Source organism: Pholis gunnellus (assembly GCF_910591455.1).
Source record: "Pholis gunnellus genome assembly, chromosome: 8".
In the NCBI taxonomy this organism is placed as follows: Eukaryota; Metazoa; Chordata; class Actinopteri; order Perciformes; family Pholidae; genus Pholis; species Pholis gunnellus.
Genome location: NC_136534.1, coordinates 4,624,855 through 4,637,289, shown reverse-complemented (window position 1 = coordinate 4,637,289; position 12,435 = coordinate 4,624,855). Strand labels below are relative to the sequence as shown.

The window sequence follows — 12,435 nt, the reverse complement described above, 5'->3', positions numbered from 1 at the left end:
ACAACCGGTGAAAAACAAATGAACGTGAACTTCAACACCTCCATTTAGGGCCTGTCACGATCACTTCTTTTTGTCAGATCATATATTGCCCCAGAGATAATTGCAATATACCAATAGACCCTTTAATGCCACTGATATGATATTATAATATTAAACATTGGAACTGGAATCTGAAAACAATTATTAAAATATCCTTAAATGAATGTAACATAAATACAATAAAACAACACAACCAAAACAATAAATAAAATGTACTTCAACAAAAAAAGTTGAAGTACATTGCGAGTCATTCGTTTCTTTACAGGCAATGTGCTGCAAATCCAGTTTCTCAATGGTTATGACCTTTGTTAACAACATGTGCAGATTAAAAAGCTATAAGTTGTGTGTAAGTGCACTTTGTTATTTTCTCTAAATATCAAGCTGATCGGTAGTCACGCATGTAAACACATCAAGGTCAGCAAAAAATGGTGGAGGGCATGTCCGTATATCGTACGATAAGTCACAAGCGATTTATATACTGCGATCCGGCAGATCAAGTCCTGGAGATGTCACCTGTAACTTCAAATCTATTTTGGGAAAAAGTAAGTAATATATATATATATATATATATATATATACACATATATTGCGACAAGCCTACCTCCATTCTGCTGTGTGTCCCGTATCCGGCTCAGCAACCACACGATGGCCTCCTCCTTGGTGTTCGAGGCGAGCTCCACCACCACTAGAGGGTTGAACCTGGAGCCCCCGCCGTCTGCTGACAGCCCCCGCAGCATCTTCCCTTCTCCCAGGACACCTGATACGCGAGCTGGACAAAATCGTATAAATCATTTATATTTATTCAAGTAAAAAATGTATGACTCATTACCCTGATAAACTAGATCACTAAATGTCCTCCCTCATTCCCAGCTTTGAAACTCTTGTTTCAACGGTCTTTGGGACAAGGGGGCGCTGTTGTTGCTATTCTCTCATGTTAATAGCCCACAGAGAAGAAAAAAAAAGAAAAGAACAGAGCAAAGTCAAAGTAAATATTCGGAAAATGTCAACTCTAGTTTACACAAGGTGTGCCAAGAGCTGCACCAAGACTACTATGATCTACTGCACGGGGTGACTGGATCTATTCCACACCCAGACACAGTGAAGGGAGAACGGAAGACAGAGAGCCTGCAGCTCACTGACAGAAACAGCTGAGGCAGAAAAAGGGAGGGGGCTGGTGTGGGAGCGACACGACATTAGTGTGGAAAAGCAGCGTTGAAGGCGCAGACTGCTCCAGTACAAGTCTGCGTTAGTGACGCAGACTGCTCCACAGCTAAAACATCTCGGTACTCACCCGGATCTTTGTGTCTGCGAAGGAAATGGGCTCTGTTCCAGTCTCGGGGCTTAGATTTAGAAACAACATATGACTGTGTGTAGTTAGTTTTTTGGGAGTCTGTAGGCTGCTGCGCCCGGTGGACTGGAGTGAGTTAAGAAGTTCCACGTCACAAGCGGCGCATTAGGCTTCAGCTGTCTCGCCAACCGACGTGACAGCAGCTCTGGTATCGATGTGGACGTGATGTCGAAATCAATCACGACGCGCGCTCACATTTTACCTAAGACTTTACAAACTGATTTTACAGAGAGATACATATTTAGCTTTCCCATAATCCCATAGGCTACAACTGTAACTACCAAACCAAAGAGGAGCAATTGTTTAAGTGTGGTTGTAAAGATGATTTTTTGGGAGTAATAATCACATCCATTGTGCCACTCTTCAGTGAGATGGACAACTATACTGTATATGCAAAGGAACTATGGGTAATTTATGGAATTTAATCAATTACACCTGTGCTTCGTCATGCTATGATAGGTCAATCAACATGATTTACCTTGACAAGTACGATATTTATGTTCACATATGCTAATTATATTAGCTCCTTGAATCCCACTGTAGCCTATGGTTTATCATGAAATAAATACAAAGCCTTCGTTTCTCGTTAGACTGTCATTACTTCTACCTTGTTATGGTACATTAGAACATATTAAAAACGGGAGTGAACTTATTTGTGTTATCTAAAGCTATCAATGACTTGACGTTAGCCTAGTACTTAATTGAAGTGCTTTATTGAAGAAGACATACGTACGGTAACGGTTTCACACATAACATGTTAGTGAACCAAAAGCTGTCAGAACATACTAAATAATCTATGTTACGTTGAAGAATTTTTTTTTTGCATTTAGCTCGCAACTTACCAGGTCCTCTCCTCTGCTGAGCAGCAGCAGTGTTTAGGAAATGTTTAGAAAAGCCACTTCCGGAGTGTCTCACGCTCTGAAGCCGGGTGCGCTCGTTTTGTGTTACAGTGTGAGAAAAGAAGCGCCGCGATGAGCGGGGACAGAAGCGTCACGCACGGGCGTCGCGGAATTGAGCCGCGGAAGGCACCGCTCGGTGGAGTTATCTCGACCAACGAAGCAAACGTATTAAATCATATCGAGGCTATGTCAGAGTCGCTCGCGCCACGTGACCGCGAGAGTGACAGGATGGCCGAGCAAGCGGCGACAGCAGCGAACAGCGGGTGAGTGTGTGTTTGTAAAATATATTCAACGAGTCATATTTAATACGTCGCATACGTGTCTGTGTAACACAGGAAAATACCAGCATGTTGTTGTCATACACCTTCAAAGTTGAATACGTTGTCAAAAGTCAGGCTGAAGTTCAGGTAAACAAACATAAATGTACATGGTGCCCCGAGGTGTATCCATGCTGTTGGCCGTACTTTGTCGAACAGACCTCGAAGTTACCAGAGTAACGTCACCACTGAAGGTTTAGAAAAGATGGCACGGTTTGAATGTCACAGCCCTACAGCGCATTGAATAACGTTACACGCGTCACCCTACTGACAGCCATCATCAGCTGTACCGTGACCTCACCAAACACTTTGTTTCATTTCGTTCTGGCTTCAGGGTTGTCCAGAGAATGATGTCTGTTGTTGGTGCCCACAGTCTGGTCAGCAGCGTGTGGGGCTACGTGGACACCACAATAAAGTAAGTGTTGTTGTTGTTGTTGTTTTTACCCACCCGTCCACATAACGAAGCAGGCATGTGGTGTGGCCCTCTTAAATCATCACTAGACTGTTTAAGATGCAACATTGTTTCCGTTTAGAGATGTGTTTTTCTTGTTGTTGTTAAATATATCAGACATTATTCCATGTAAACATTCTTACATTTCTGAAATCATGTCTGTATGGGGTGTGTTCCCACACTTACAGTGTCTATCACTCGCTCCTGTAACGTTGTTTTAATTAACTAGTTGGTTTATCGCACAATTAGTCTTACTGGAGCACTTGTATGATGCACTTTCCAGCAGTTGGCAAACTTTATAATTAAATAAAATGTAATAGCTCAAATTAGATCAGTTTAATACAACTTCCCTGCATTAAATCCTAAGTTTCATAAAGGCTATAAATAATGCACAGTTTTTTATTATCTCTGCCAGGGCGTAAGGGAGATCATGTGTTCGCTCACGTGCGTGCGTATATGTCCGTCTGTCCACGACTTATCTTACATCGCTGTCCGTCACTATCAGCCTTATATTGTCTGTGCTCATTTATGAGTTTGGATACCAAACTCTGTAGCTAGATGACCTAACGCATAACAAGAACTACTTCATGAAATAGATAATAATCAATGTTTTTGTCACAGCTTTGCTCTCTCTAATGTCCTGTCCCCTAAACCATACTGCGTCAACAGAGCCTGCCTATGCAGTTAGGGAAGTACCCTCCGCTTTACTCACCAAGCAGCTGATGCAGAGATGATCCGACACAGCTGACCAGAGCAGATCGCTTCTAGATAAATGCTCACATTCAGTCTCTTTTTAGTGAACTCATTGCCTGATGATGTTATATATCTCGGCTTCGGTCTCAATCCTTTAAGCGTAGTCACCATGATTATTTGAAGTTGAGTTTGTTTTCTTTCTGTCCGTGTAGGTGGTGCTGGATCCCCAGCTGGCTGCCGTCATGGTGTCCCACCTCTCAGATCCAGCTGCAGACTGCAGAGGACATGATGCTGCGGTGTAAGGATCAGCTTCTCTGACTTTTAGTTTCCACGTGTGCCCGTCAAAACGTGGGAGCTTTATTCATTGAAAGAGTAATGATTGCATGGTACAGCTTCATTTTTACTGTAAACCTTTTTTGTACATACTGGACATAATTTCAGCAGAGACGAGGGCGTGTCACGCATAGCAGTTTGTTGTGTTAGACAAAATATACATTTTCCACGATAAAATAACGTGTGAACGAAATGTTTGTTATAATCACCTGGTTTCTGTAAATTGTTCTTTTATTTATTTTAGCTTGAATAAGAAAAATCCTTTTCTTCAGCCATTTTCAAAATACAAACAAATAGTGATTAATCATTGTTTATCTTAAATAGGCTTAAAAATCCAAACAGCATTCTTTTAGCCATATTGCCCAGTCCTACCGTCATGCAAAGGTGCTAACTAGAACCATACAGGGTTCTTCGGCTTGTCCCCATAGGTGAGCCCTTTTCGGTTCTTAGAAGAACCTCTTGTAAAGGTTCACAGTGGGTTCTACCGAGAACCCAACTCTTATATAGGCCAAGGGTTTCCCTCAAGAACCCACCTAGGGTTCCTCATTTGGCTCCTAAAGGGGTGGGGCTGATGTGGTGCAGCGCAACCTCCAACATTCATGGTTCACAATCACAGTTTTAGGGAGTGTTTGGGTCTGGAGGATCTATTAACATCCATGTTTTAAACAATCCTTCAAGGAGTCTTTCTACCAAAACGAGTTATTTGGATGAAGCAGGACATCAGCCCTTCAGAACGAACCCTTTTGGAAGCCTTTTTTCTCTCATGGGCTTAAAAGTACACCAATGCACTGTGGTCTGGTATGGGTCCTGGGCATAACCCATCATACTCAAACAAGATGCCACTTTAACCAGAATATGGTCAAATCGACAAAACAAATGACATAAGAGTGAGGCAGTGAAACTGTATCTTTGACTTATTTAATTTCTTCCCTTTCAGTTAAAAGACGAATTCCCATCATTCTTTTGCCGTTCTGTTTTAGCTCTACATCCCTCTCCTTCCCTGCTATTTGCTTTCTCTTCAGGTGTAGAAAGCCCTTTCTCCAAACAGCATGTCCCCGTCTCCAACGGCAACCTGCTGTGGACCCTGACCTTCAGCGGTGAACGCGTCAAAGACAAAACCCCCATGGTCCTGCTCCATGGGTTCGGAGGTGGCGTGGGCCTTTGGGCTCAGAACCTGGACGCGCTCTCCCAGCGTCGGCCCGTCTTCGGCGTGGACCTGCTGGGCTTCGGACAGAGCAGCAGGCCCCCGTTCTCCGGGGACGCCCACGAGGCAGAGGACCAGTTTGTGGAGTCTATAGAGCAGTGGAGGGCCAAAGTGGGTCTTGAGTCCATGATACTGCTGGGACACAACCTGGGAGGATTCCTGGCTGTGTCGTACTCTATCAAATACCCTGGCAGGTGGGTTCAGATTATGGGACTCCTCTGATCATAACGTTGGCTTGTTTTTCATTGAAAAGGATCTTTTATTCTTCGATGCTGATTTTATTGATATGAGGCGCATTTGGTGTGATAAGAGTTACACTGTGGGCAAAGCAATGCTGTAGTTCAATTTGAAACGTTTATGAGCGACACTGAGTGGTGGAGGACGGCAGGTTTTTGTAATATTTCAAGTTATGATCAGAATCTTGTGTGCCTGGAAGTGTTGGCGGCCTGCGATAGCAGCAGTGTCCTCCGAGCCTCTCTCCTCCCACTAGACTGTATCTCTCCCGAATCATCTCGCCTCGTCGCTTCTCCAGCTCTAAGCTTCCAGCAGGTGCCCTGGCTCTCTTCTAGGGACGACTGATAAAATGTCCTCAATCTCTTATCGCCCTCCTTCATCAGTAATGCTTAAAGAAATTTTAAAAAATCCCTCTTCCTGTCCCCTTTTTGTTATCTCAGTGTTCCAAATAGCCTTTACGGTCAACCGGGGACATACTGTGTGTCCCTATTAAGGCTGAACTGTGCTCATTGTTCACACTATGGCTGTTTACTTAAAGGACAACATGATAGCTTACAAATTGAGGGCCCAGAGATCATTTGTACTGTGTGCATTGTTCGACCATGTGATGCAGTTGCCATGGACTTTGGATTGTTTCTGATGAATGGGCAGTGTGTCCCATAGCCTGTATATGAGAAGCGGACGTAGTCAATGTGACGTCACCCATCGGTTTGGGGTTTTGAAGCCTCAAGTTCGTCATTTGGCCGTCGCCATCTTGTTTCTTTGTAACCAGAAGTGACACAAAATGGTGGCGCTGAAAAATACAATTTTAGGCGACCAAAAATGTTTACAATTAACTTTCATTAACTTTCATCACACTGTGAAAGGGTTTTAAGTTCTAAGACAAAACTCCGCCGTGACTGTGAATAACTGCTGTTCATTCATTCTTAAAATATACAGTATTTCTGGTTTATGCCAACTTGTTTTCATAGCTATTGGTTTTGAGAGCATTGTATTCACCAAAGTAATCGCTTAGATTTAAGAGCATGGCGACATCGCTACGGCAAAGTCAGACAGGGCGAGAAACAGAAGTCTGCTGATGAGACCACCTGTCTGTAAACAAACCACGAGTGTAGCCGAATGATCCAAACCACTGTACCTGGAAGTAAAACTGCAAACGGGGATACAAAGTGGCTCGAAAACAACATGAGAAAACCGGCCTGTTCACACTCCCAGCTTGTCAAATTCGGCAGCTTGGTTAGTGGCCCACTTAAACCTATGAGGCTCGACATGGCCATAGTGATGGTGGGGGTAAAGGAGGAGGTCAGGTGACATAGTCTATCGAGTGAGGAAGTTCTCTCAGGGTGGATGTGTGGGTCAAAATAGAAGGACTTTGCTCTTTTCCTGGTTTGCTCAACACTTTTTACTTCTGTCTGCTCTGTTGCTGTTGTTTGCAATGTTCACGCTGTTAGCTGCTAGCCGCCGGCTCAGCCGTTGCCATGTTGAGAGCTGTGTGGAGGATATCCCTCAATCATATATGTGCTCTGAATTCCTATAGTTCTCATTTTAAAGCTTTACAATTCAGAAAACGAATGAATGAATTAAACACTGTGGAGGGGAAAAATAATAATGCTAATCATTGACAGATCCCAACATGTAAATACAAAAAGTAAGTATTCAAAAGTAAAATAATAATAATATTTTGTTGTTGTTGTTTATAACAACAGTGGCATTATGTAAACAAACTACATTTTAAGGGTTAACATTCTGCAAATGACTGAATATTTTGTGGTCATGATCAGGACTGATGTTGGTTAAAAAATAATATTAAAGTGTAATTGTATGTCAGTCAGTCATGTTCAGATATATATGAGGGTCTGTAAAAACCAAACATGAAATAGACCCAAACAGCAGGTGAAGGTGTGTTTACTGTCTTTGTCTCCGGCCTACAGGGTAAAGCACATAGTGCTGGTGGAGCCCTGGGGTTTCCCTGAGACCCCGGACACAGTAGAGGCAGACCGTCCCATCCCGGTGTGGATCAAAGCCCTCGGAGCCATGTTCAGTCCCTTCAACCCGCTGGCTGGCCTGAGACTGGTTGGACCACTCGGTAAATCAATGAGATTAGATGGAACCCTTAATGATGAAAATTAGAAGAATATGAATGCAGGGTTTATTAAAGAGTAGCAGAGCATCTGTGGCATACAGAGAGGAAATATGAAAATGTATGCAGTACGAATGCATTAAAATGAATGAATAATAATGTGATTATACGGTTGAATCGAGGCTCTGTAAAGAGAAAAGAGGGCATTGTTAATACGGTTTGCTAATGTTATTATAGCTGTGAGCATCTTTGAGTATTTCTTATACATTTCTTTTCTTAATATAAAGAAAACTACTTCAACTACTAATTAAAAACTAGTCACATGATGTCTTTGTCCAGACTTTGAGGAGCAGTCAAGTGAAAGCGTTGTCCTGTTTGTGCCCTCTGATCCTCCTCATGTCCGATGTAATGAAGCAGCCCTACTTTCTTAATGGCTACATGCTTGGTTTTAACACTTGGGCGGGCCCTCTGTGGCCCCTGCAGGGCCCTCTCTGGTCCAGACTCTGAGGCCCGACTTCAAGCGGAAGTTCTCCTCCATGTTCGCTGACAACACGGTGGCAGAGTACATCTACCACCTGAACGTGCAAACCCCCAGGTCAGTCGTCGCCACGATCAAATGTTCTTGATAACCGCGATGAAAGCAATTTGTTCTTTACCCTCGTTGCAGTCATCCATTAACGTCATGCCTCTTCTTCTTCTTCTTCTTCTTCGTCGTTACAGTGGGGAAACAGCCTTTAAGAATATGACCGTTAACTACGGCTGGGCTGTGAGGCCAATGCTGCAACGGATGGACCAGCTTCAGCCCAAGATCCCCATCACCATCATCTACGGATCCCGATCCAGCATAGACAGCAACTCGGGCAGAACCATCAAAGAGATGAGGCCACACTCTCGTGTGGAGAACATAGTAAGTTCTGAGAGGGAGGGGAGTGAATTTATGCACTTTTACCTATTTTTTTTTAAATTCAGCGTATTTATTTGTACTCTATTGATGGACTTTATCTGCCAGGTTATTATTGAGGGGTAAGCGACTGGAATTTATCAGACTTTATAGAAGATAATTGAGTTTCCCAGTGTTTCCAGGGAAACCAAAACGTTTCCTGGGGGAAATAGCTGATGCCTGAGTGTTTGATCCTAAGAATATCATATGTGCTGAAACAAAGGCGCCTTCAGAAAACCTCACTCAATCTCTCACGTAGCTGCCGCACATCTACTGTACTGCTGTCAGACTGTAAATCGCTATTTCTGCTGCTTTCAGCTTTGTACGTACAGGCTGTTACTTTCATGTTTCATGTCATCTTCATGGAAGTTTAAGGGGAGCTAGGCCCATTTTATTTCATTTTTTTTAGTTGTAAGACAGTTAAAAAAATACTTCACATAACCAACTCTGCCAAATCAAACCAAACTGGGACTAAAATTCAAATTAGAACTGCTCCATAGATAATCAATTGGGAAAGATGTTAAAATCAATCTCCCACACTTTATACTTGATGACAGAGAGTAGCTCGTGTTCACATATATCGATTGAACTTTCCTTGGCCATTGACTTAAAATATTGGAATTCTTAAAAATACATATTTTTGGTCTTACCTGCAACTACAGTGAAATAGTTCCTACATGAAAGTGCTCACAACAAGGTCTGTCTTATCTTGGGTAACCGGGTCATGATTTCTGGAAAGAGAAACCACTGTTTTTTTTGGCGCATCGAGCACCACAAGCCGAGTGCCATCTAGTCCCATTATATTGGGGAGAAGGCATACACACAATCTAGATTGTTAAATAGTACGACAGGTAAGAGGAAAATTAGGTTTAATTTAGGTGGTGTTCCCCTTTAAATCCTAGAAATAACACTCTAAAATAGCTGCATGCAGTGTTTATTCCTTACTGAACCCACTGACTCAGCACTATTGAGATAGTCATATCTTCCCATTTAATAACCACTGGCTAGCAACAGTCATTTAAAGAGCAATTCAAGACGAGCAAGGAAGTAATATAAGAGGGTGAAACAGTAAGGGCCTTATGAATAAATAACAGAGAGAGACGCCCAACCATAGCATACAGTTAATGATGAGGATTCTAATTATCACCAGTAATAAACCTGAACGCAGAGCGATAAACAGCATCTAAGGGCTGCAGAAGCAAAAAATACAAATAAAGTGTCATTCCTATAGAGGAAACCTTGAGTTTAGATTATGTCACCACACGACTATTACCCAGATACAAAAGGAACCTCCATGCTCATAGTAACAAATGTTGACGTTTTATTGCTATTTTACCTGTTATAACAATATCAAACTCTTATGAAGAGGAGATTTAAGTGGAAGTTAAGCGTCTTTCAACGTTAAATTTTTTGTTGTTTGCAAATTTCTCGCCACATATCAAGCATACAGGTAAGCCAGCATCGTTAGCAGTGAAAGCAAATGAATACGTCCACGCAGAATTAAACTCTCTATTTTCCTCCGTGACTTTTCTTCTTTTGGATTTATCCATTGATAGTTCACCTGCAGGGAAAGGTGCTCTACGACGTAAGACGCATGTGGCGGATCGCGTAGCGCGGCCGTATTTGAATATTTTACTATTTTGAGAGAGAGTTCGAATCCAGGTTGATGCGATCTTTCCATAAATATATTTTCTTCCGGAGCCGCGGGTTGCCGACCCCTGGTTTAGGATAATGAAATTGAATAGCCTACTGAATATCAAATTCAGTTTATGAACTTGCACTTATATTTTATTGAATATTTATGAAATAACTATTTTTCAAGGATTTTTGAATGGATGCTAATTTTAAATCTATTTAAAACAAATCTCACGTACCCCCTGGAGTGCCTTCACGTACCCCCAGGGGTACGCGTACCCCCATTTGAGAACCACTGCTCTATTGGTTGAGACATGTTGAAATCATGCTGCTTAGCAACTACATTGTTGCGTTATTACTGAACGTTCTATTATTGACGTCCTGTTCTGGATGTTCATGATAGCTTTTACTAGAAATGTTGTAAAATGTCTCTCCATCTTCTTTTTTGTAATAGCAGTTAAAACCCCTCTCTTTGTATGTTTCCTCCTGTCTTGAATCAGACGATCCGTGGAGCCGGACACTACGTGTACGCCGACCAGCCGGAGGACTTCAACCACAGAGTCTTGGAAGCGTGTGACGGAGTGGACTGAAGTGGAGACGAGCCTTGGATACTGAACTCTGGAGACCAATAACAGACTTAACTTCAGCAGGAAGCAGGACACACAGGATTCCACTTCCTTAAAGCAGGAATATTTTTATATCATGTGAAAACAAGTGTGAATAGACGCCGTTTTTTTCTGCATATTTTTGTGAGGAAACACAATGAGGCTCAATATTTTAGGACAAGCCTTTCTAATATGATATAATGATATTATATTTAGTCACATCTTAATATATCGAACTAAAACTGAATCAATGTCATTCAAAAAAGCTCAGTTAGTGTCAGGTGTTAGGTATTTCCTGTATAGAGCTCAACCTGCGGCTTGTGGTTTCTCCATACGAGTCTGACGTAGACAGGAAGAGCCCTCTTTAGTACATCACTGCATCAGCACTAGGAAGCTGCTATAGATTTATCTGCACCAAACAATATTCTCTTTTATAGCGGCTGTCCTCTGTGCTTGTTTTTTGGCTTTTTTTTATTCCACTACAAAATGTAATTTTAGTTGCATTAGTTATGAATGTGAACCGGGATGGTTGTTTTTAAACCTACGAGACTGTTTTACACTGTGAAGCTGGTGCACAGCCCTGTAGGGCCTTTTAGACTGTTGTCTACAAAAAAACATCTAAAAACATTTTGAATATATGATCTTTCCCAGGTACAGATTAAGCCTGGAAATAATCATTTGATGCATTTTAGAGAAATGCCAGTTAAAGTTGCTTCTTAATGCTAAACTCAACTGGAGCCTTACATATATGATGCCCCAATGCCTAATATCTACCTACACTGCAGCCTTAAACTGCATTCTCTCTAATGGCCAGCAGGGGGCGTCTCCTCTGGCAGTGTTATTGTATAGAAGTCTATGAGAAAATGACTACTTCTCTCTTGATTTATTACCTCAGTAAACATTGTAAACATGAGTTTATGGTCTCAATCTCTAGTTTCAAATTTTCTTCAATACAGCATGATGTTCATTTAGTAAATTAGAGTCAAATAGACATCTGTGTCTAACAACATATATATATATCCACAAATATTTCAAAGTTGGATAATAATAAACCTAAAAGTTTGAGATGTCCTCTGTTGCTGTGGAGCAACTTTCTGAAGTCTGGACAAATATTGCTTGTTGATGTCATCAGGGTAATCTCAGTTTGCGCATGACAAATTGACAGCAGTTTAGTCAAGCTGCATTATGGAAAGTATAAGACACAGTGATTTTAGCGTAAATTCTAGAAGTCAGGATTCTCGACCTCTGGTGCATTGGATTTGACCACTTTTTTGTTTTATCTCTCCCAAGTCACCTAATTTAATAAAAGTGCAATAACAGTAACTGCAGTGCTTCATTGCATTAAAATAATCTACGTATTAAAGAAACCAGTGGAAAGTGTGCTCAGCCTCTATAGAGGTTCAAATTAATCTCATACCTGTCACCTGAACACAGTTGGTGTCGTAATCGAAATGCTGTCATATAATCTGCATCTACAATATGAAAGGCAGGAACTCGTAGAGTTTAAAGAGGCAATCGGAAGAAAGTCACGATGCAAACACGTTACTGGTTACCGTTATTTTTCTATCATTCAGCCCCTTAGCAGTGAAGAGAGACGCTCCCTAAGCATTTGTGTTCTCTGTAGGTTCCCCTCACGGCCACTAGAGAGCGCTCATAT

General features: G+C 41.8%; 2 protein-coding genes across 4 annotated transcripts in view; one reads left to right on the top strand and one right to left on the bottom strand.

Annotated features, from left to right (window-relative positions):
* The window catches only part of ano10a (anoctamin 10a), a 33,404-nt gene extending 31,141 nt beyond the window's left edge, over positions 1 to 2,263 (bottom strand). Inside the window, exons 1-2 of one of the 3 annotated variants that reach the window (XM_079164589.1) lie at positions 2,230 to 2,263; positions 641 to 808 (exon numbers count right to left, since the gene is read on the bottom strand). In XM_079164589.1, coding sequence (XP_079020715.1) covers positions 641 to 776 — 136 coding nt within the window. In that variant the 5' untranslated portion in view covers positions 777 to 808; positions 2,230 to 2,263. Of the gene's footprint in view, positions 1 to 640; positions 809 to 1,330; positions 1,569 to 2,229 lie in introns of those variants that run through there. The other 2 variants (XM_079164588.1, XM_079164590.1) reach the window with 2 other exon arrangements.
* Positions 2,264 to 2,514: 251 nt separating this feature from the next.
* abhd5a (abhydrolase domain containing 5, lysophosphatidic acid acyltransferase a) lies at positions 2,515 to 11,729 on the top strand (the record flags this gene model as incomplete). The annotated part of the gene is made up of 8 exons (XM_079164593.1): positions 2,515 to 2,549; positions 2,938 to 3,018; positions 3,960 to 4,045; positions 5,103 to 5,478; positions 7,450 to 7,604; positions 8,082 to 8,193; positions 8,319 to 8,505; positions 10,674 to 11,729. 8 exons carry the CDS (start codon positions 2,515 to 2,517, stop codon positions 10,761 to 10,763), a joined length of 1,122 nt encoding a protein of 373 aa, XP_079020719.1. The 3' UTR covers positions 10,764 to 11,729.
* Between the last annotated feature and the right edge of the window lie 706 nt (positions 11,730 to 12,435).